This window comes from Henckelia pumila, chromosome 2, assembly GCF_033568475.1.
Source record: "Henckelia pumila isolate YLH828 chromosome 2, ASM3356847v2, whole genome shotgun sequence".
In the NCBI taxonomy this organism is placed as follows: Eukaryota; Viridiplantae; Streptophyta; class Magnoliopsida; order Lamiales; family Gesneriaceae; genus Henckelia; species Henckelia pumila.
Window position 1 is genome coordinate 121,945,794 of NC_133121.1, and position 23,651 is coordinate 121,969,444.

At 42.0% G+C, this 23,651-nt stretch overlaps 2 protein-coding genes across 4 annotated transcripts; both read right to left on the reverse strand.

Annotated features, from left to right (window-relative positions):
* Positions 1 to 13: 13 nt before the first annotated feature.
* Positions 14 to 4,839, reverse strand: LOC140882893 (uncharacterized). Its single transcript, XM_073289135.1, has 10 exons — positions 4,555 to 4,839; positions 3,919 to 4,205; positions 3,492 to 3,630; positions 3,231 to 3,352; positions 2,898 to 3,101; positions 2,509 to 2,568; positions 1,554 to 1,692; positions 1,075 to 1,193; positions 481 to 702; positions 14 to 406 (listed from the first exon to the last, which is right to left on the reverse strand). The coding sequence occupies exons 1-10, from the start codon at positions 4,721 to 4,723 to the stop codon at positions 212 to 214; spliced, it is 1,656 nt and encodes a 551-aa protein (XP_073145236.1). The 5' UTR covers positions 4,724 to 4,839; the 3' UTR covers positions 14 to 211.
* Positions 4,840 to 5,724: 885 nt separating this feature from the next.
* LOC140881539 (aspartic proteinase-like protein 1) lies at positions 5,725 to 21,860 on the reverse strand. Of its 3 annotated transcripts, none has more exons than XM_073286927.1 (10): positions 21,359 to 21,860; positions 20,266 to 20,401; positions 19,521 to 19,762; positions 19,211 to 19,429; positions 18,963 to 19,101; positions 18,806 to 18,870; positions 18,599 to 18,698; positions 18,020 to 18,077; positions 17,855 to 17,926; positions 5,725 to 6,046 (listed from the first exon to the last, which is right to left on the reverse strand). In XM_073286927.1, exons 1-10 carry the CDS (start codon positions 21,673 to 21,675, stop codon positions 5,811 to 5,813), a joined length of 1,584 nt encoding a protein of 527 aa, XP_073143028.1. In that variant the 5' UTR covers positions 21,676 to 21,860; the 3' UTR covers positions 5,725 to 5,810. The 3 variants fall into 3 exon arrangements, with proteins under 3 accessions (XP_073143028.1, XP_073143027.1, XP_073143029.1); XM_073286926.1 differs by having other exon boundaries at positions 19,211 to 19,438; XM_073286928.1 differs by lacking the exons at positions 17,855 to 17,926; positions 18,020 to 18,077 and having other exon boundaries at positions 19,211 to 19,438.
* Between the last annotated feature and the right edge of the window lie 1,791 nt (positions 21,861 to 23,651).

Here is a 23,651-nt window from a genome sequence, read left to right on the forward strand (position 1 = left end):
TTACCCGAAAATATGTTTCGAACAAACTAATGATATTCAGACACTGGGCACTGTTCATAGGACAGTAAATGGAATCACAGGACAATTGTCCCAATTGACTTATGTAAAGTACTGTTCATGTGGTACATAGTTACATCATGTCTGAGATAAGTTCCAATTGTTTTAAACACAAATGGTAAGGGAATAGGTGCAAACACACACCCCTTTTAATTTATTTGCCAATGCAGAATTTGGAAAAAATGTTGGACAAAACTTGTTCAGAAATGTCTTCCCCGCTAATTTGTCCGAGAGCCAAGGTAGCTTCTCTAAGATCAATAGTCCAAAAATCAAGGGCAATGCCTTCTTCAATTGATGCTTTCAACCTTATGAAAGCCTCCCTTGCACGAACAAGCTGCTCACATTGCCGCTGAGAAACGCCAACTTCATTATTAATGTGAAATAAAATACAGGCGATGGAATCGGTATTAAAAAAAAACTAACCTGGTTGATAGTCCATTTGCGACCCCCAGCAGGGATTTTATTCAAGCCTACTAACTCGATTATCGCAGACTCCAGTTCTGCTATCCCTTGACCCGTCATAGCACTGGTAAATATGTGCTTGCTGAAAGAGCTAGTAACGTTACTGTCCCAATCACAAGAAGATGACACACAGTCTATTTTGTTGATTACGAGTATAGTTGGAGAAGCAGATGAAGATGCGAGCTGGATTTGCAAAAACAGATAAACAAGAACGATTAGTTCCTTGCTCTTTGAACGAAATAGAACCAACTTAGCAATTAAATTTCATCCACCCCCCTCGAGATATAAACAGGAACGGAGGTACATGTAGCTATGATTTTTGGAGGCAGAATTTGCAAGTCTGAGTAAACTACAAGGGAGGAAAACATAATCTATTCTGATAACTCTAAAGCGTCTTTGCCTGACATAGCATGCGCCACATAATTTAGCGAAAAAATCTACAAGATAAATTTTACTAATGCTCAGATTGATCTGAGTAGGAGGGGCATACTAAAGAAACCCCAACCAAAAAGGCAACGAGAACACAGTGCTAGTGAGTAGAAAAGTCTATAAAACCTTATGACTCTGAATCCTCTCAAGTAGCTTGTCATCCTCCAAGGTCCATCCATCTACTGCACTCGTGGTCATGACAGTGATATCAGCGCTTGCAGCAACAACTTCAGACCTTTCAACACCTTTTTTAGAAAATAGACAAATCCGAACATAAAAACTCGGAAATATAAATACAATTCACCATAACATCATAATTGCACCAATATCATAAGTAAGAAACAGAAGTAAGAAAGGGGTTTTCAAGAACAGTAGAGCTCAAAAGAAGTTTTAACATAAAAAAAAAGTGGGGAGACTAAATGAGCAAAACGGATGAGGCTTGAAGAATCTGACTGTTTATTTAATGAACTTTACATCAGAAACCAAATAAGTGAATAACTATAGTAAAAAATAGTAATGTTGGTGACAAATTTGACACTATCGCGAGCAGCATTAAAATTAAGATGAATCTAATCATAATATTAGCTATATGAGCAAAACCTTACCAATTTTCTCCACCACATCATCAGTGTCCCTGATGCCTGCTGTATCAAAAAGTGTGACGGGAACTCCACCAATGGTAATATTAGCTTCCACCACATCACGAGTTGTGCCAGCAATATTGGTAACAATTGCTCTCTCAGTCTGTATGCTTAAATGTAGATCCGGTTATACAATTAGGTAGGGTGTGCGTCACAGAGATGAAAATACCAAGAAATTTAATACTGTGTTAGGATACAACACACTGATAGAACTTTAAATTCGGCATCGGCTACTCTGACATAGAAGAGAAAAGCTATTACGTGTCACATATATTTATATTATCACCCACTGGGATGGTTTATAAACCGAACATGTCCGAAAACAACAAAAGGGCTGTCTTCAGAGATGTAACCCCATAATCACGATGTAAATAAATGCATGAAAAGCATATTTCCATGACCAGGCACAATAAAACTTATGAACTAGCTGCACGTATTTACTGAAAACAGATTCCATATCCACGACCACAAATTCAAAGTAAAAGTTTCCTAGCTGAAATGTGTGTATCTTTCATACAGTTGCTAATCAAATACAGATTATTGAAGGTGCAATGGCTTTGAATTATTGGCCTGCATCTGGTCAAATAATTCATGATGATGAACTGGCCAAAGACCAGTTCGAGCATGCCAATAATACAACCGGCCATTTTCAATTCTTCCTCAGACCAATTCAGTTAAAAAACCAAATGAAAAGGTATTGTAACTCTGCCGACCAGGTCTGCATATGCAAACTGAATCCGCCATCTATTGAGAAGAGAAGGCCAAAGAGCTATATTTTGTAAATAAATCCCATCTTCTATCAAGGACCAAAAACAAGAAATGCTAAGACCCCAATAATAGCATGAATTGATAGGAAAAGTAGGAGCAACAACTATAATGACAAATGTTCAATGCAAACAAATCAAATTCGAAAGCATACTTTGCTCCAGGAATTAAGTAAGCTCGATTTCCCAACATTTGGCCGGCCAACAATTGCTACCTGAATGATATTAAAGCAAAAAAGAGTACAAAGTTAGGAAATATACAACCAAAGCTTGCCAAAAAATAAAAAGAGTGGTTGCAAGATAGAACCACTCTATTGTATCTCAAAAACTGAGTACATGATGGCCAATTTTTATGACAAATTATATACACTGGTACCACGGTCCCCGCAACTCAAACGGTTAAATAAGTAATGAGTATGAACAGCAAAACGGACAAGAAGATAATTTCGAAGCAGTTTGAGATAATATATATCACATATATTCATCTCACAATTTTGTCTTGATCATGAAAGAAGATGTAAAAGAAATGTACTTCAAAGGGTACCTGCAATCCAGTTTGCAGAAGCTTGTCATAATTGGAAGTTACCAGAGCATCATCCACTTCTTGCAACATCTCATGTAGCTTCTTTATAACCAAATTCAAGTCTAGGGGCGGCATTTCATCTTCAAAATCAAGGCGTGCCTCAATATCCGTCAGCAACTCAATGCACTGAGCTCTTAATGATTTCACCACAGAAGAAAAGCCTCCCTATCACAAGAACAAAATTTGAATACCTACATCAATTCGAAGGAAACTGAACAAATATTTACATCAATCATGAGTCAAAATAGGTTTACTTAACCAATACACATGACACAAAGAAACGTTTCATATTACCTGTATCCCTGCCAATGCAGCATCCGCAGCAGCCACTGACTTGGCAGATACTAGTTTGTAAACATTTTCAGCTTGCGACAGATCTAAGCGACCATTTAAAAATGCACGAAGTGTGAATTCACCTGGGATAATTGAATGGAGAAAACCAGTGAATTACCATGGATAATATAACAGTATAACACCTCTCATACACTCAGTGAGTCAAAATAAATATGAGGCCGAAATGTTACTTAAAGTACAATTTAGCAAAGTGGAAAAAACCTGGTTCCGCAAGCCGCGCCCCAGCGTCTATACAAGCCCTCAAGACACGGCGCAGGCACACTTCACTTCCATGACACTGAAGCTCAACCACATCTTCACGAGTGTAGGATTTTGGCCCCAACATAGGAACCACCAAAACCTGGACGAAAAAAAATAATAATACAATAATATTTCATGCAAAAACATAATGCAGTAGCATTCCAGTTCAAAGCAGTATCGCAGTATGCCATGAATTTGTGTATCCTTCTAGGCTTTGGTATCATTGGTTAAATTAAAATGTACAGAAGTACATCCAAAGAGGTTTCGGAGTGCAAAGAATGAACATGAAAATAAGCAAACAATCCTGATCCATCCTTTGTCGGGCACAAAGTTTATTTGCATATGATATGGACAGCGCTCATTTAATATCAGTTAAAATGCATACTACCTCATCAATGGCATTCCCGTTAGAATCGACAGCCACTCCATACTCAACCACATGAGTATCGGGCCACCAGCCAGAACCTTTTCTTTTCTTTCTAGACTTGGGTTGAAACAATTGCCGAACTATTGATACAGATAAGGGGCCAGATAATCTGACAATGCCCACTGCACCTGGTGGTCCACCCAATGAAGTTACAATTGCAGCAATTGTGCTCGAGCTCAAAATTGGATCATCGCAGTTCACTTCTCCATTTCCAATTCTTTCATCTTTCTTCAGTAACAAAGTGTTTTCTACGATAAGAGTCATAACTTGAGAACCCACAAACATAATATTCATAATATTTTTACGTATGTTATGTTTGACAAGAATATGGAGAAATGAATATGTTAACTTTCTACGGTCCACAAATCCATGTGGCGCTAATTCTTAAGCTTACACCCTTTTCAGTTTTCTTCTTCAATCACCCGTTTTCTAAGACCAAAAGGTGCAATCTTGAGCACCCACAAGCAATTTTGATGGCGTTTTTATGAGTTCTACCAAACGTTCCAAATAAACATCCCCAATCAATCAAACCAGCAAACATTTCAAAAATGCGAGCAAGAGTGTGTTCGAGCGACGGAATCAAGTGCTAACGTTTACCTTTAGCAGGTATACCAATGGCAAGGGGATCATGACTGATACGTTTAAAGGAGGAAAGCTTTCTATGCAGTGGAATCGAGCCTTTGAGTAAAATTGAAGAGGAATATAGGGAAGCAGTGCAGCGCGGCAAGTGAGAAAAAAGATAGCGCAATGCTGGCGACGCCGCCATGCTTCGTGACCCGCCGCACCGCAGTTGCTTTGACTTTGATCTCTTTGGAAACCAAATATACAGGGATGAAGCTGTTTCAAGCGTTTGATGCAAATAACCAGGATAAGCTCTTTTTCGTTTGGGATCCCTTTCATTGCGTATCGTGCGTATTTTGGGTAATCATTTTATGGAAATATTTAAGTTTTTTTTTTAATGTATCATATCGTGAAAATTAAAATTAAAATTAAAATAACAAGTAAAAGTATATAAATATGTGAAATAAGAACAGATATATTTCAAAAATATAATATAATCATGTAACCATGTTCATTTTTTAACCCTTAATTTATTCTCATAAACGTACACAACTTGAAAAAATTAAATTAATATGGTGTTTATACTTATATCATTTTTTGTACATGAAGATCTATACCTAAGATCTATTTTTATTTTATTGATACATATTTATGTCCCAAATTTTGCAACCGCTAAAGTTTTTGTATATTTGTGAACTGGCATATAAGTTGTTTAACTTATTGCGTGTATAATAATAATAATAAAATATAATAGATCATGATTGTCATTAACGCATGCAAATATTTTAGTAAGAAATTTAAAATTATTTGCTAGATCAAAATTATTGACTTGGATGAGACTGAGATTTCTACGAATCAAGTTGAATTTAGAAAAGTGAGGCTTTTATAAAGCTAATGAAGTCGAAAATTTTGATTGTGTTTGAGCTTAACCCATCCATTCCATATCAATAAAGTTTGGTTATGCTTATAAGATTCAAATCAATTTTATTTGTGATTTTTACAAAAATGACCAAAAGTATGGATTTCATTAATCTCTACCTAAATCCATTGATCCAAAACACAGCCCAACATTTTTCATGTTAGTTTTGTGTGTGTGTTACAAAAAACCAATCTTTATGAAGAAATATTGTAAGACATGACAACTAGAAAAAAGAGTGAAGAATACAGAGAGGCAGTAAAAGCAAACAGAATCACCATTTTGAGAACTTAGAGACTTTCAAGGTAGAAAAGATTATTATTGAGGATACGGAAATGGACATCAGATTTACAGATGGATATTCATAATGCAAGGTTCATATGAGATAGATTAGATACACACCCCAAAGTAACAGATGTAAACTCGCAATATTACACCTATGGAGAGTGACAAGGGTAGAAGCTGCAGATGGTTTAGGAGGAGCTCGACCGGCAATGGCAGGTGCAACTGCACGGGGGTTTTGTTGTTGTTCGTTGGTTGGCAAAGGATTTTGCGATGTTTCTGTCGAAGGTGGTGTCCATTGTACTTGACTTCCACTGCCAATATCTTGACCTGTCAGGAAAATTGTGGGTTCACACCATTACCAAAATATCAGCAAACATAATTAATAGTTATATATAAAAACAAGGACGTAAAGATTTGTTAGGTGATATGAATAGCCCAATTGTGTTCTGTATCTTTGTCTATGTGACACCGTACCTGAAAGGTGGTGATACCCGGAGGAGGAAACCACCTCAACTCATGGATGACCCTAATATAAAAGGAACATCCCTAATCAACCAGAACTGGTTCAGGAGCTCATCTCGTGAGCTCAACCAAGCTCCTCCACCATCACCTCCAGCTTGGGTCGGGAGCTCAGCCAAGCTCCTCCACCATCACCTCCAGCTCGGGTCGGGAGCTCAGCCAAGCTCCTCCACCATCACCTCCAGTTCGGGTCGGGAGCTCAGCTCGGGAGCTCAGCCAAGCTCCTCCACCATCACCTCCAGCTCGGGAGTTCGGGAGCTCAGCCAAGCTCCTCCACCGTCACCTCCAGCTCGGGTCGGGAGCTCAGCTCGGGAGCTCAGTCAAGCTCCTCCACCATCACTTTCAGCTCGGGTCGGGAGCTATGGAGTTCATCTCAGCCCCGATGTCAGTAGGGAGTTAGCTTAGTAGAGGGATTGGACAACCTTGATGAGCTAGCTAAGATGTTAGGATCAATGTTGTTAGGATCAGTATTCAGGTTGAGTTCAGGGGTTCAGCAATAACTCACTCATCCCTTTTCCATATGACCCCAGGGAGAGCAGCAGTATAGCGTCCTCATGATGACAGTTCAGCTCAGATTAAGTGTATTGTTATTTCCTTTGTCAGACAAGATTCGGGCGAGATCTCAGCCTAAATATTCGGGATTGTGATCCCGGGATTCGCGGATTCTTGATAAGGAAGGTAGGCGCTAAATCCGGAGCTCTCTCCTATAAATACCAGGTTCACTTTCATTATTTGAATCCTAATTTTTCACTCGTGTGCACACACCACTCGTGGTTTCAGGTCAGTAGCAGTTCGTCTTTTGTTGGAGGAGTTTCATCAGCTCATCCAAGGAGATTACGTTATTGAGGTAGATCAATTGGTGCCGTCTGTGGGAATTTCAAGCTAAGGCGTAGATATGGCAGGAAGAGGAAGAGGAAGGGGAAGAGGGAATGTGGCGGACATGACTGTGGATCAGCTCAGTCAGTTCATCACTCAAACGTGCAAGCGGCCATGGGCCAGAATCCACCTCTACCCGTAGGTCAGCCAAACCCAATGGATGCAATGTGGGAAGAGATCAGGAGACTGGGTCGGCAAGTCGGAGGTCGGCCTGGGCCTATACAGAGGGAAAGCCCTTTTTCTCGGGCTATTCTAGATGAAGAACTCCCTGCAAATTTTAAGCAGCCTACTTTAGGGGAGTATGACGGGAGCTCAGATCCGGAGGAGCATTTGGGGAGATTTGAAAATGCAGCCCTGTTGCATAGATATTCAGATGCAATTAAATGCCGGGTCTTCCTCACTACTCTGGTGAGATCAGCTCAGCAATGGTTCAACCTTTTACAGCCTGATAGCATTCGAAGTTTCAATGACTTCAGCTCAGCTTTTCTACACCAATATGCGAGTAGCAAGAGATATTTGAAGACTTCCCTCAGTTTGTTCAATATGAAGCAATCTGAGGTGGAACCGTTGCGGGAGTATGTTCAACGCTTCAATACAGCATCTCTGGAAGTGCCCACTGCCACTGCTGACACTTTGGTTAACTCTTTCACTCAAGGGTTGAGAGGAGGAGAGTTTTTCAGATCCTTGGTCAAGAAGCCTCCTTTGACTTATGATGAGCTCCTTAGTCGAGCTGAAAAGTACGTGAATTTGGAGGAGGCACAGAGGCAGAGGAGACAGGAAGGAACGTCTGGGAGCAAGCCCAGTGCCAAGGTGGGAGCAAAGGCAGAGGGGAAGACAGAAGGAGGAAGGAAGAGGGTTGCAGAAGAGATGAACAGGGTCAAAGGACCCTACCCCTATGTACCACTCTCAGTAAGCCTGGAGAAGGCAATGCAAGTATGTGAGGATAGGCGAGCACTTGTGAGGCCCCGTAATGCTGAGAAAGGCCCGCGGTTACCGCCATCTAACAAGTTTGGCGATTTTCATCAGGAGTATGGGCATATCACCAATGATTGTCAGAGGCTAGGTGAGGAGGTTCAAAGGATCATGTATGATGACCCTCGAATCAGAGCTGAGCTGACTCGAAGGGCAAATCCTCCTCGCCAAGGCCGAGCTCCTCAATGGAGGAATCAGGAAAATGAAGTGAGGGGAAATCAACCCGATCATCAGAGAAGAGCTCCGCGAAATGGTCAGGAAGACAGAGTTGAGCAAATTGCAAATTACCCTCATAGGGACATGATCAATATGATTTCAGAAGGCACTACAGATGGAGACTCAGGAAGGGCTCGCAAAGCTCACGGGCGCAGATTAGAAAATTTGGAGGTAAATTCTCAACTCAGCTGTCCTACTGATCCAAACATCAGTTTTGGAAGGGAAGATTTAAAGGATGTGGTGGTTCCTCATAATGATCCCTTATTGGTCACCTTGACCATAGCCAATTATGATGTGGCTCGCATCTTTGTTGATACTGGTAGCTCAGTGAACATTATCTTCAAAGAAACCCTTGACCAAATGAAATTGGAAGGATTTGAGTTGGACCCAATCACCACGGAGTTGTATGGATTCACAGGTCATGCTTTGCAACCGTTGGGACAAATAGTTCTCCCGTTATCTCTTGGAAATGGAGAGCATAGGGTAACCAAAATGGCCTGCTTCACGGTGGTGGATGCACCATCCTCTTTCAATTGAATATTGGGGCGCCCTGCCCTGAGTGATTTCCGAGCTGTGGCATCTACCTATCATCAGAAGTTGAAGTTCCGAAGTGGAAGAGAAGTGGGGGCCGTTCGGGGTGATCAAAAGGCAGCTCGGTTGTGCTATGTGAATGAGGTAAAGATTGATGCAAAGAAGAAGCGTAGGGAGGTAGGAATGGTCTCAGTAGGTCGGACACCGAGGGTGTTTGGACAGAAAGTGCTTCTGGTGTCTGAAGAAGGTCATGAGAAGGTGGAGTTAAGCCCGGGAGCTCAGGTCGTTAAATTAGCTGCTGACCTCAGCCCGTCGGTGAGGCAAAGCTTGGTTGATTGCTTGAAGAAGAACAAAGACGTTTTTGCTTGGTCTATATCAGAGCTCACAGGGGTTAGTGCAAAAATCATGGTTCATCGACTCAACATTTTTGCGGGAGCAAGGCCGATAAAGCAGAAGAAGAGACACTTTGGACCTGAAAAGGATAAAGTTATTAAGAAGGAGGTTGATGAGCTCCTTAGGGCAGGTCACATTAGGGAAGTGCAGTTCCCTACTTGGTTGTCGAATGTGGTCCTTGTCCCTAAGAGTTCAGGCAAGTGGAGAATGTATGTTGATTTTCGAGACTTAAATAAGTCGTGCCCAAAAGATTGCTATCCTCTGCCTCGAATTGATCAGTTGGTTGACTCTACAGCAGGTCATCAATATTTGTGTTTCATGGATGCATATCAAGGGTACCACCAAATTCCTTTGGCAGAGGAAGATCAAGATAAAGTAAGTTTCACCACCTCTCATGGAACTTTCTGTTACATAGTGATGCCTTTTGGTTTAAAGAATGCAGGGGCTGCTTATCAGAGATTCATGGACAGAGTGTTCGCTTCCCAGGTAGGGAGAAATGTGGAAGTTTATGTGGATGATATCCTGGTAAAGTCTAAAGATGATGAGGGTTTGATTACTGACTTGAAGGAGACCTTTGCCACACTCAGGTCTTACGGAATAAAGCTCAATCCTGAGAAATGTGTGTTTGGAGTAAGAGGAGGCAAGTTTTTGGGATACATGGTTACTGAAAGGGGAATTGAGGCTAACCCGGAGAAAGTGCAAGCTATCCGATCCATGTCTCATCCTAGAAATCTGCAGGAAGTTCAAAGGTTGGCAGGAAGGATAGCGGCTCTATTTCGGTTCATATCCCGATCAGCTCATAGAAGTTTACCTTTCTTCAGGGTTCTTCGGAGAGCTAAGAAGTTTGAGTGGGATGCTGAATGCGGGAAGACATTTGATGACCTAAAAAGCTATTTAGCTGAACTCCCTGTGTTGGCTAAGACAACTCCTGGGGAACCATTGTACATCTATTTATCAGCTATGGAAGGGGCAGTCAGCTCAGTACTTATTAGGCAGGAGAGAGCAGCTCAACACCCTATCTACTTCTTCTCACATGCCCTTAAGGGTGCAGAACTCCGGTATTCGGAGATGGAAAAGCTAGCGTTGGCCTTGGTTATGACAGCAAGGAAGCTCAGACCTTACTTTCTATCACATCCTATTGTGGTCCTGACCAACAGCCCCATTGGGAGGATATTGACTCGTTGATATTTCGGGAAGATTGGCGAAATGGACTATAGAGCTCAGTGAGTATGACATCCAGTATGAACCAAGGTCAGCCATTAAAGCTCAGGCGTTGGTTGATTTCCTGGCCGAAACGAGACATGTGCGAGCAGAGGATTTGTGGAAAGTATATATTGATGGCTCTTCTAATAATGAAGGATGTGGAGTGGGGGTGTTTTTGATCTCCCCTCGTGGAGATGAGATCAGGTTGGCAGTTAGGTTGGATTTTCGAGCTTCTAATAACGAAGCAGAGTATGAGGCTGTGCTAATCGGCCTCCGAGCAGCTAAGCAAGCTGGGGCAGCTCGGGTGCATCTCTACTCTGATTCACAGTTAGTAGCTCAGCAGGTGAATGGAACGTATGAAGTAAAAAATGAGAAGTTGAAGGAATACATGAGGGCGATAAAGGAAGCTTGGGGTCTCTTTGATGAGGTAATGTTTGAACAAATTCCGAGGGAGAGCAATGAAAAAGCAGATTATCTTACCAAGATGGCTAGCTCACTTCATAACTGGAAGAACAGAGAGGTAGTCGTGCAAGTGAAATTAACACCTTCTACTGAGCTCACACCATTAGCTCAGGAAGAGAGTGACTGGAGAAGAAAGCTCTTGGAGTACATGGAGAATGGCGAATTACCCAAGGATCCAAAGAAGGCATATCGGTTGAAGCAGAGCAGTCTCCGCTTTGTGATGGTGGAGGGAGTTCTTTATAAGAAGTCATTTTCTGGACCTCTTCTCAAGTGTTTAAACCCTAAAGAAGCTCATTATGTCTTGAAGGAGATACACGAGGGGTGTTGTGGAAATCACTTGGGGTCTTATTCTCTAGCCCGTAAGGTTCTCTTAGCGGGATATTTTTGGCCTACTATTTTGAAAGGTGTCATAGCTTTGGTGACTTCTTGTGACAGTTGTCAGCGACATAGCAGACTTCAGCATCAGCCAGCAGCGTTAATGAAAGGAATCGTGGCAGCGTGTCCTTTCGATCAGTGGGGAATGGATATTGTGGGTCCTTTCCCCCCAGCTCCAACTCAGAAAAAATTCTTGTTGGTCGCTATTGATTACTTCTCTAAGTGGGTGGAGGCGGAGGCCTTGGCTCGAATTACTGAAGGGGAAGTGCTGAAATTTCTATGGAAGAATATAGTATGCAGATTTGGGGTACCTAGGAAGCTTATTTCTGATAATGGAAGACAATTTCAAGGAGCTCGGGTGCAAGCATGGTGTAAAGAGATGAAGATCCAACAGCACTTCACCTCTGTCCATTATCCCCAAAGCAATGGCCAGGTGGAAGTGACTAACCGATCCTTAGTACAAAGTTTGAAGACACGCTTGGGAAAGGCCCAGGGAAATTGGGTGGAAGAGCTCCCTAGCGTGTTATGGTCATATCGTACTACGCCAAAAATTGGGACCGGAGAAACTCCATTTAGCCTGGTTTATGGAAATGAGGCGGTCTTGCCATCAGAAATTGGGAAAGAGTCGGCTCGGGTCATTTACTATGATGAGAAGAATGGAGAAAAGAGAATGGAACACTTAGACTTCTTGGATGAAAAGAGAGAAGGTGCTGCCATCAGAATGGAGGCGTACAAGAACAGGATAGCTCGGTCCTATAATCGTCGGGTGCGCAAGAAGGGCTTCCAGGTAGGAGATTTGGTGCTGAGAAAAGTTCAAGAGGGAGCTATAGGGAAACTCGACCCTAAATGGGAAGGACCGTACAAGGTGGTGATGAGGCTCAGTTCGGATGCTTACTACTTGGAAGATTCAAAGGGGAAGATGCTGAAGAGACCTTGGAGTGCTTACAATTTACGCAAATATTATTCTTAAATGTTGCAAGAACAATTTTCCTTTCAGTTGTAATTCATGCAGGCTACATTTTACTTTTATCTATAAGCAGTTGCTCTTTTGAAAATATTGATGTAGACATGCCTCAGCTCAGCACCTTAGTCACGCCTTTTAGGCCCCTGACTTTGGTTCAGCTCATCACCTTAGTCACGCCTCTTAGGCCCCTGGCTTTGGTTCAGCTCATCACCTTAGTCACGCCTCTTAGGCCCCTGGCTTTGGTTCAGCTCATCACCTTAATCACGCCTCTTAGGCCTCTGACTTTGGTTCAGCTCATCACCTTAGTCACGCCTCTTAGGCCCCTGGCTTTGGTTCAGCTCATCACCTTAGTCACGCCTCTTAGGCCCCTGGCTTTGGTTCAGCTCATCACCTTAGTCACGCCTCTTAGGCCCTTGGCTTTGGTTCAGCTCATCACCTTAGTCACGCCTCTTAGGCCTCTGGCTTTGGTTCAGCTCATCACCTTAGTCACGCCTCTTAGGCCCCTGGCTTTGGTTCAGCTCATCACCTTAGTCACGCCTCTTAAGCCCCTGGCTTTGGTTCAGCTCATCACCTTAGTCACGCCTCTTAGGCCCCTGACTTTGGTTCAGATCTTTACCTTAGTTGCGTCACCTCGACCCTGACTTTGGCTCAGCTCATTACCTTAGTCACATTTTAACTGAAACACATCTAGTACTTGGCACATCAACCAGTACAGGTCGGGAGCTCATTCAAGCTTTCGAGCAACATAAGCCAGGTCAGGTCGGGAGTTCATTCAAGTTCTCGGGTAACATCAGTCAGGGCAGGTCGGGAGCTCATGCAAGCTCTCGGGCAACATCAGTCAGGTCAGGTCGGAAGTTCATTCAAGCTTTCGGATAACATAAGCCAGGTCAGGTCGGGAGTTCATTCAAGCTCTCGGGTAACATACGTCAAGTCACATCGGGAGCTCGGCCAAGGCTCCTCAGCATATTTACCAGCTCGGCTTGGGAGCTCAGCTCGGCTCGGGAGCTCAGCTCGGCTCGGGAGCTCAGCTCAGCTCGGGAGTTCAGCTCAGCTCATCACCTTTGGGAGTTAATTTTTAAGTATTTATCTTGCCTCCCTTCAGGAGCTTAGCTCAGCTCACCTTTGGATGTTAGTTTATTTTTAAGTATGTATCTTGCTCCTCTCAAGGAGCTCAGCTCGGCTCAACACTTTCGGATGTTGGTTTATTTTTAAATGATTATTATGCCTCCCATTAGGGAGCTTAGCTCGGCCACCTAGAGCTCAGCTAAGCTCAACGCCTTTTGAGTGTTAGTTTATTTTTAAGTATTTATCTTGCCTCCCTTCAGGAGCTCAGCTCAGCTCACCTTTGGATGTTAGTTTATTTTTAAGTATGTATCTTGCTCCTCTCAAGGAGCTCAGCTCGGCTCAAAACTTTCGGGTGTTGGTTTATTTTTAAATGATTATTATGCCTCCCCTTAGGGAGCTTAGCTCGGCCACCTAGAGCTCAGCTAAGCTCAACGCCTTTTGAGTGTTAGTTTATTTTTAAGTATTTATCTTGCCTCCCTTCAAGAGCTCAGCTCAGCTCAGCTCACCTTTGGGAGTTAATTTTTAAGTATTTATCTTGTCTCCCTTCAGGAGCTCAGCTCAGCTCACCTTTGGATGTTAGTTTATTTTTAAGTATGTATCTTGCTCCTCTCAAGGAGCTCAGCTCGGCTCAACACTTTCGGGTGTTGGTTTATTTTTAAATGATTATTATGCCTCCCCTTAGGGAGCTTAGCTCGGCCACCTAGAGCTCAGCTAAGCTCAACGCCTTTTGAGTGTTAGTTTATTTTAAGTGTTAATTTTGCCTCCCTCTAAGGAGCTCCTCAGCTCATTTTAAGGTGTTAGTAATCGCAACTCAAATTGTGATAACCTAAAAGAATAATAATATAACTGAGCTTGCATAATCTGACAAAAATCTAAGTGTTTACATCAGCAATTACAAAAATTAATTTTCATTCTCCCCTTCACCCTCGCCTCCCTCAGCCTCAGCCTCGTCCTCCTTGGTTGCCTCCACTGAGGTGAGGGAGAGGGCAAATCCATCCAAGTCTAGAAAATCTACTGGGATCCCTTCAGGAGGATAACCTGCTGCCCTGAACTGCTGCGTACAACCCTCGAACCCTTTGGATAGGTAGCCATAGGCTTGGACAGCAACCTCATCCATAAACTCGTCCGACTTTAGGAAGCTTTCTTTGAAGCCTTCAGCTCCTTTGGTCAGCTCGGTTCGGGATAGCTCTAGCTCTTGGAGGGCTTGAGAAAGCTGATCCTGGGAGCCTTTAAGTTCACCCTGCAGGGCTTCCTTCTGCACCTCAGAGACTCGGAGGTCGTTCAGCTGCTTCAGCCGGTCAGCCTGGAAGCCCATCCGCATCTCCTCCATTTGGGCTCGGAGATTGGCCACCTCCTTTTCATGACCAAGCTTGGCGTCCTCCGCTAACTGATTAAGCTCAGCAAAATGAGCTTCGTAACCTCGGGTATCCTTGGAAAATTGCTTGCGAGCCATGGAAGCTCGGAGGGACATCTCAGCGTTTAGGACGGCGGCCTAAGAAAGAAAAAGAATAAGTAAATAAGAACATAAAAGAAGAACATGAAATAATGGAGAAATGAAAGTTACCTCAGCAGAGGCAGTGTTAGAGCGCTGCATCAGTTCACCCCTCCAAGGCTCTTCACATAATCGGCGTCAGCCTGGGAGATCATATCTCGGAGGACTGATCCGACCGTTGGAGTAGGGCCGACCCCCACGATGCGCAGAGCATCGTGGTACATTTCAAAGAAATTGGTCCTGCATCGGACCACGGGAGTCTGAGGTTTATCCGCCCTGAACTGGCGAAGGGGCACCACCTCAGGAATAGAGGACTTCCCAGAGTCCAGCTCTACCACTTCAGGGCGAGGGCTGGATGTGGCCCGCCTTTTTGAGCCCTTAGAGTGATGGGCAGAAGGCTCGGACTTACTAGCAGCTCGGGGTGAAGGGGCTTTAGGCTTGGCGGAGCTCCCTTCAGTCCTGCTCCCAGGGGGGGCAGCCGTTCTCTTCTTCTCCAGCATTCTTTTCATGGCAGCATCCATGACTCTTTTTTCTATATATATAAGAAAGAAGAGAGGTTAGTTCAGGAAATAGTGATAGTAATATGGCTAACATGTTGGAGCAAGGGCGGGGGAAGGGCCATACCTAGATTTCCTCGGACCGAGACATCGGCCGAGCTGAGCCCATGGTGGCAGAGCAGATCTTCTGCCAGAAGGGCAGAAGTATCAAAGCACCTTCCCCCTATAGCCCTTTGGGCTCCAGTAAACAATTCCCCTTAACGGAAGCCCGGGGCGGGAACAGGTAAGAGGGGGAGAGCATCCCTCCAAGTTGAGCATATATCCCAATCATCGGAGGGATGAACAAAAAAGAAAGAGTTTTTCCAATTTTTGTTAGAGCTGGGAGAGCCCTTAAAAAACTTGCAATTAGGTCGGCAAGAAAAGTAGAAGGGGCCATCCTCAGAACGTTTGGGAAGTAAAAAATTACAAATAGTAAAACAATTTACGTCATAGCCTAAAGTCCTAAAGAGGACAACGAAACTACACAGAGTGCGAAAGGAATTAGAAGTGAACTGCCCTAAATAAAGCTCATAGTAACGGCTGAGCTGTTGAAAAAGGAGGGGGAGAGGAAACCTAAGACCGGCCTCCAGCTGATCTAAATAAAAGGTATAATACCCCTCTGGAGGATGGTCAGCTCGGGCCTCAGGGTCAGAAATGATGAACTCATAATTCTCCGGGGCGTGAGAGAGAACTCTTATCCTGTCCTCATCCGAAGCATCTAGCTCGGATGGGTATTGCTCAAACCACGGCACCACGGGGATTTCGGGGTCATTGCCCAGGTCATATTCCTGAGCAGAGGTTGAAGCATGAGCAGGGTCCTGGCCTGAAGGCTCTCCTGCGGGAGTAAGAGCGAGGGAATCAAATCGATCCACCTCACGGAATACTTCGTCAGAGCTTCCAGAATGAGCTCGGGAAGAAGTAGCCATGAAAGGAATACTTACTTAGGAAGCTCGGAAACTTGGGAGAAAGGGAAGAAGGCGGAAAAGCTTGGAAGAGGGAATTCAAGAGAGAATTTACAGAAGTAAGAAGTGAAGAAAGTGAAAATGAAATTTTGACAGCAAGGGGCTATTTATAGAAAGATCAGGTTAAATCGAGCCGTTGAATTTGGACAGGTGTACGGCTCAGATTCGTTGGAATTCAAAAAGTTACCGTTAATGATTGTTAGAATGACAGGAGGGCTCAGCAGGCACCTCAGGTCGGCATTCTCTTAGGGTCATCTCATAATCAAAAACGAATTTCAAGTCTTTGACCTCAATTCGACTTTTATAGGAGGGACTTGTGATACCCAGAGGAGGAAACCACCTCAGCTCATGGATGACCCTAATATAAAAGGAACATCCATAATCAACCAGAACTGGTTCAGGAGCTCATCTCGTGAGCTCAACCAAGCTCCTCCACCATCACCTCCAGCTTGGGTCAGGAGCTCAGCTCGGGAGCTCAGCCAAGCTCCTCCACCATTACCTCCAGCTCGGGTCGGGAGCTCAGCCAAGCTCTTCCACCATCACCTCCAGTTCGGGTCGGGAGCTCAGCTCGGGAGCTCAGCCAAGCTCCTCCACCATCACCTCCAGCTTGGGTCGGGAGCTCAGCTCGGGAGTTCGGGAGCTCAGCCAAGCTCCTCCACCGTCACCTCCAGCTCGGGTCGGGAGCTCGGCTCGGGAGCTCAGCCAAGCTCCTCCACCATCACTTTCAGCTCGGGTCGAGAGCTCTGGAGTTCATCTCAGCCCCGATGTCAGTAGGGAGTTAGCTTAGTAGAGGGGTTGGACAACCTTGATGAGCTAGCTAAGATGTTAGAATCAGTGTTCAGGTTGAGTTCAGGGGTTCAGCAATAACTCACTCATCCATTTTCCATATGACCCCAGGGAGAGCAGCAGTATATCGTCCTCATGATGACAGTTCAGCCCAGATTAAGTGTATTGTTATTTCCTTTGTCAGACAAGATTCAGACGAGATCTCAGCCTAAATATTCGGGATTGTGATCCCGGGATTCGCGGATTCTTGATAAGGAAGGTAGGCGCTAAATCCGGAGCTCTCTCCTATAAATACCAGGTTCACTTTCATTATTTGAATCCTAATTTTTCACTCGTGACACACCACTCTCTATATTTCGCTATCCTAGCATCTGACTTGAGCGTCGGAGGGGATACGCCGGAACACCTTCGGCCCCCCTCCCCCCCCCCCTTAACACTCTTGATTAGTGGTTTCAGGTCAGCAGCAGTTCGTCTTTTGTTGGAGGAGTTTCATCAACTCATCCAAAGAGATCACGTTATTGAGGTAGATCAGGTGGCATTTGGCCCCCTTAAAAGTTTAACGATTTTGAGTTGTCTTGGTACATATATCTAGTTATCTAATGACATTCTACTCGTAAAAGCATGAAGGGTGTGTTTGAGAGTATGATAACAGTTCCAAGTCGAGTTAGGTACAAATTGAGAAGGACGTTTCTTGCATGGCAGAGCTTTGCGTCAATGTTGATTGTTATTTCTTGCATTTCCCTCCTCTCTTGAAAAGTACACATTTTTGTAAAATTCACTTACAATTAGATGAAGACCAGCCAAGCTTCATATTCTCCCAATCGAAAACCACGCGGTAACCCATCAAGAAATTTTCTGTGGAATAATCATGCATGGAAATATAATCATGCATGAAAACAATAGTCAATAAGAAAGCTGGAAAAATTGGTAGGGTGGAGAAGCACTCACGTCCAATGATACCAAGGTCTCCATCTATTAAATGTATACCCAAACAAAATAGGTCCCCCTGCACAAACATTTTCAGATTTTATAGCACGTCAAAAACTTTCTGGCGCCAAACGAAAACACTCTATGGACGAAGTATGAGAATCATATTCCATTTCCAGGAACTGAAAAGATGGCCACTGATGTGGAAAATTAAAGTTCTGAACGAGCCAACTGGAGTATACACAACAAATATGTCCTTCAATACTTTCTTGAAAATGTTGGAAAACAGCATAGTCTGAGACATATATTGTTGATTAATTAAGCTTAATCATGACATTTTCTGATCTATTTAGGTATGTGAGCCGATGAAAGACTCGCATCATTATTCAAAAATGCAAGAAGAATTCCCAGTATGATTAACACAATTTATTAAACATTTTACGAGAAAATTCAGTATACATCAGCAAAACGATTTAGTCAGCTATTTGATAGCAACATAAATTACTTGTTCAAGAGTATCGCCATTTCATGTAACATAAATAACATTAGTATGATATTTCAGACAAATTTTACAAAAGAACAAAGATTACGAATATGCACCTGATCATCTGCTATGTGGAACATCGGATTTTCAATTACAAAACTTTGGTTTGTGGCAAATATAAGTTTCATGCTTGGTAGGTTAGGTAATTTTAGTGAACTGCATCAGAGAGAATGGAAACTATCAGCTTAAACAGCAGATTTAATCCAATTACAAAACTGAAGAAAGATAACAGCCGGAAGAAATTGAAATACTCCTAGCTTTACCTCGACTCATAACAGTAATCGAATCCTTGAGTGCTAATCTTTGTACCATTGGCTCTCTTATCAAACTGTAACAAGAAGGATTACAATTCAAAAACTAAAGAAAAAATTCGACAATAAAACAAAATTCGAGAGGCAAAATATTATGCAGTGACAAGACCTCAGCAACGATATGTTTGTAGCTCTCGCTAGGAAGGTATGTAAATGATGAACCAGTATCAACTTGTACTTTGAACTCAGTTTGCTCAAGACACAAATTTGCAACACAAAAACTTTCCACTTGAACTATGTAGGCAGCGCTGAAACAACCAGTATCCAGTAATCAAAAAAGAGAAAGCCATACCTTGAAATCAATTTACTACTTTAAGTAGCCAGTAACAGAATGAACATAGTAATAGCTAATCTCACTTATTTCCATTAGCTGTCAAGAAAGGAGTAGATCTTTGAGATTCAGGCCCTTGGTCCCCAAAGAAGAGAGTCCCGGAGTAACTCTCGTCGAAGCAAAATGAGAATGAATGAGGAGCAAGTCCCGACTTTGCAAGCATACTTGGAATGGAAATGTCTCCTGGTCCCAGTCCCATAAGACCATCAGGAGCAATTCCATCCAAATAAATACCGCTCTGTTTGCTGCCACAGCTAAAATAAACACAATGTACAAATATAATAAATAAAATAGAGAAAAAAGATCGGATAAGTAGCGTAAATGTCTCAAACATACCCGATAATGACAGTAGCCTGGGTGGTGTTTTGTGGTTTATGTCCTCCAACTGATGCCAAATGCAACAGATCCTGGAAAAGAAATCCGGAACTTGACGTATCTTCTGACAAGTAACTTACACTATAAGGGCAATGTCCCGTTGGATTGGGGCAACTATGCCCCTTTTCACACAATTCATGGCTGCACGGCATGTTCATACTACTGCTCGAGTGGGATGGACGGTATTGACTAAGTTCTGTATCCTGCATAATAGATGCCCCACAAATGAGGGAGCACCTGCCAATCAATCAATGAAGAATTAACAGCTAGACCTGCTATCAGATAACAGGTACATCGGACTGCTTTGAACTTCTGAGAATAGTAGAGAGAGAAAAGTATTGATTATGTTCTGAAGTGCTGGATTGACAACGGAATGGCGACATAAGGGTTTCGAAAAGTGAAAGAAAGGTTTTTGAAGCGACATATGAAGCAAACATCATTCAGAATTTAACTTAAACTTAAGTTAAAATTTTTGAGATGCAAGAGAAAAAAGCCTTAGAACCCAAAATTTGCATCCATTCATCTATATGAGTTTGAAATAGTATGCAGCAAAGTGAACCCCTTTGTCATCATTTATTTAAGAGAAACCATGTAAATCATCCTAGCTGTAGAAATATGACATCATATAATAAAGTTATATTCACAAAGGTAAAAAATCAACAAGAAGAAACCAACTAAAGGATTTGATCCGGGAAACAGAGCCTACCAACACGTTGTAACTTAAGGTGAGTGGTGCACACTGTACACAGTCACAAGGAACCCAGGACAAATCACTTCCAGCATCCAATGCGACAAGGAAAGAAGTGTTTGGGGTCCCTATGTCAATCCAAGTATAATGCAGCCTACAAAAGAAATATTAAACAAACAAACCATCAACTGTCTTGTGCTGATGCAAGCAAAAAAATGCTTAATTGCATTGAAAAAACACATTAATAGGGAGCTTTAATTTTCTCAGGATTCATTCAGTTCTGAGTTCTGACAGGCAAACACGAAAAGCATGCAAGGTAGTAAAAAAGTTCCAATCCTCCAAGCCTCAGCTCCTAATTCTTAGGGTGTGGCATAGTATTCCATCTGGCATAGTATTCCATCTTGTTCCTTCCAATGCTAAGTATCTCACCACTCATATCTACCTCAAAACAAAGGTTGATGATAATCATAAAAAAGTGTATCCTAACTTCATCGTTCTCATTGAATCCTTGCAATGACCATAACTGGATGGAGCCCCACTACAGAAAATTCAGGAGCAGCACTTAAGATTGCTCTTGCTAAAAATAAAGAGAGATTTCTCATCCACTTTTTACTTGATCATCTCAAGTAGTCAAGTTACATGGCAAAATAAGAGAAACTTGAACGATGTTGACAAATATTGTCCATCCAAACTACGCAACCTATGACCCCTGTATACTTGTAAAAAAGAAAGATTCTTTACACACAAATATGAATCATCACAGATGAGAATTCTCTACAATGTGCAACTTAGCTGCGTACTTCTCACTCGTGCGTTTGGAATACCATAGAAATGATGAAGAAAGCCAAAAAAAGTTAGAGAAATTACCATGTTCATCTCCAACACACGGGGATTGCCGCATTAAAAAGCAAAACTTTTTGCTTCTCATTAAACAGACCCCTAAAATTTGGAATTTTTTTTTAAAGTAATGAAAGAAAGAAACAGAAAAGAGAAGACATATATGATATTCACGGAAAACCAAACCACATTACTAAGAAACGCGAATAAATAAGATAAACCAAAGCGGAAAAATCTTAAAAATATGCAAGATAATATAGAAAAAAGTCCATACCAACCCAAGTCATTGCCATAATCAACAGTTCTGCTGCCTTGAGAAGCAACCAAAAGTTGATTCTGGGAGTCGATCCTCAGTCTTTGCCGCTTCAAATCATTCCCCATCAGCATTCTCATATGCCTGAAGCTTTTTTTCTCGGGCCAATTCACCACTCCGCTGCCTCCGTTTTTCTTGAATTTGGAAGCCCACAAATCCTGTGCTTCGTCAGAGAATCTGTGAATCATCCTTGACGAGTAAATGGGCTTCGCAGCAAATGCATCAACGGCGAAGAAAAACACGGCAACTGAAAGAAGATTCAGAGCAAAACGACGCATTTCTCCCAAAGAGAAAAGGAACCCGTGAATATAACAGAAAAATGCAGGTAACCCTTTTGGAATTCCTCTCTTTTCGCCTTTTTCTGAAACTTTTTTCTTCACCTCAGTTAAGTAGTCGAGGTGCTGCCTACACGGTGGAGTTTAGCTGCTCAATGCCTTTTCTTTTCTTTTCTTTTCTTTTCTTGAACAATGATTCAGTGTGTGCTTGCTTGTGTGTCTCATTTCGATTTGAATAATTATTTTTGAAATTTAAAATATTCTTTAATTTGCATATTTTGAAAATCTAAAACTAAAAGATGTTAGGTAGATTTTAAGACACGAACAATTCTTATAAACTCGTGTTAAGATTTTTTAGCAGCTATAATGGCATTCGTCATAGATTTCTTTGGATTGATGACTGGGTGAAGATTTATATTAAATAATATTTTGAAAATATAAATAAACTAGATTCTCCATATTTATTGTTAAGTTGTCTATGGAGCATATTTCGTGTACTATGCATTGCATAGATCTATCGAAATCTTATCATAAAACTCAATAAGTGCCATAATTTCATTTTATTGATCAATTTTTTGTCATACGAATATTTTATTTAACTTGACTTATAAAAATATATAATTTTTATGTCAAAATTATTATTTCATTATAAATATGAGTCAGATCGATCAGTCTCATCCGTACTACTGTCTCACAAGAAACATACACGTCATAAAAAATTTTAAATTATATATATGACCTAAAGATTTCAAGTTTGAGATGGAATTTCTTTAATCTAGACTCAATTATAATGCAGTTCTACATCAACCAAAAAATTAAAAACCAATTAGACCCATGTATAACCCATATCTAATTAAATAAGAGTATTACAATCTCAAATTACAATATTAAAGTAAATAATAATTGTAAATTAATAAACTTATTAGTAAACTCTATTTTTTTTTTTTTTTTTTTGGAAGCCAAACAACACTAACATAACTTAAACAGACATGTTCCTTAGAACATGATGTTTCAACCACGAAGGAACAAACGAAACAAATTCCAACTGATTTCCATAAGAAAAGCCCAGGTGAGCCAAGAAATGTGCGACGCCATTTCCTTCACGATAACCACGAACAACCGCAGCCCCAGGAACTTGCATACACGCATAATGTATATCTTCAACAAGAGGAGCCTCAATGGCATAAGGTTCTGGATGATCAATAGCTTTAACAACCATAAAAGCATCGGTTTCCACAATCCAAGACTCTATTGAAAGTCGAAGAGCTGTCAAAATGCCTTCTCGAACAGCATACATTTCTGCTAAAAAGGGTGAAAACATCCAAGGAACACGCCGAGAAATTCCAAATAACACTACTCCGTTAGAATCTCGACCAATAACTCCAATACCAAAGTAAGACTTTGTAGGATTCACAGCAGCGTCTTCATTAATTTTGATGATGCCTTGAGGCGGAGGAGCCCATGATTGTAATCTAGGCTGAAGATTCACTAGACTTCTACGATTAATGGCAACCAAAAAATTATTCCAAAGAAAGCTTGCTCGATCAATTATGTCAGACGAAGACCGTTGCTTGTTCTAAAAAATAAGTTGATTACGATCAAGCCAAATACTCCAGCATATCATCGCAAAAGATCCTACGTCATCTCTGGTGCCATGCTCAAAAACCCAACAAAAAAGCTCAACTAGTCTACCCTTTCCCCGAAACGAGGCTAATAATGACCAAAGAGCAGAAAGTTTCCAAATCTTCTATACAGCTTTGCAAGACCACAATGCATGAAAAGTGTCTTCATATGGAATATGACAACGGGGACAATGAATATGTAAAGGCACCCCTCTCTTTGCAAGAGCAACTCGGGAGGGAATTGCGTCATGAATAGCTCGCCACAAATGAATTTTGACTTTACTAGGAATGGATAAATTCCATAATTTACGAAGACATTTCACCATTCCATTTTGAATTCCTTCACTCCCTTCTACG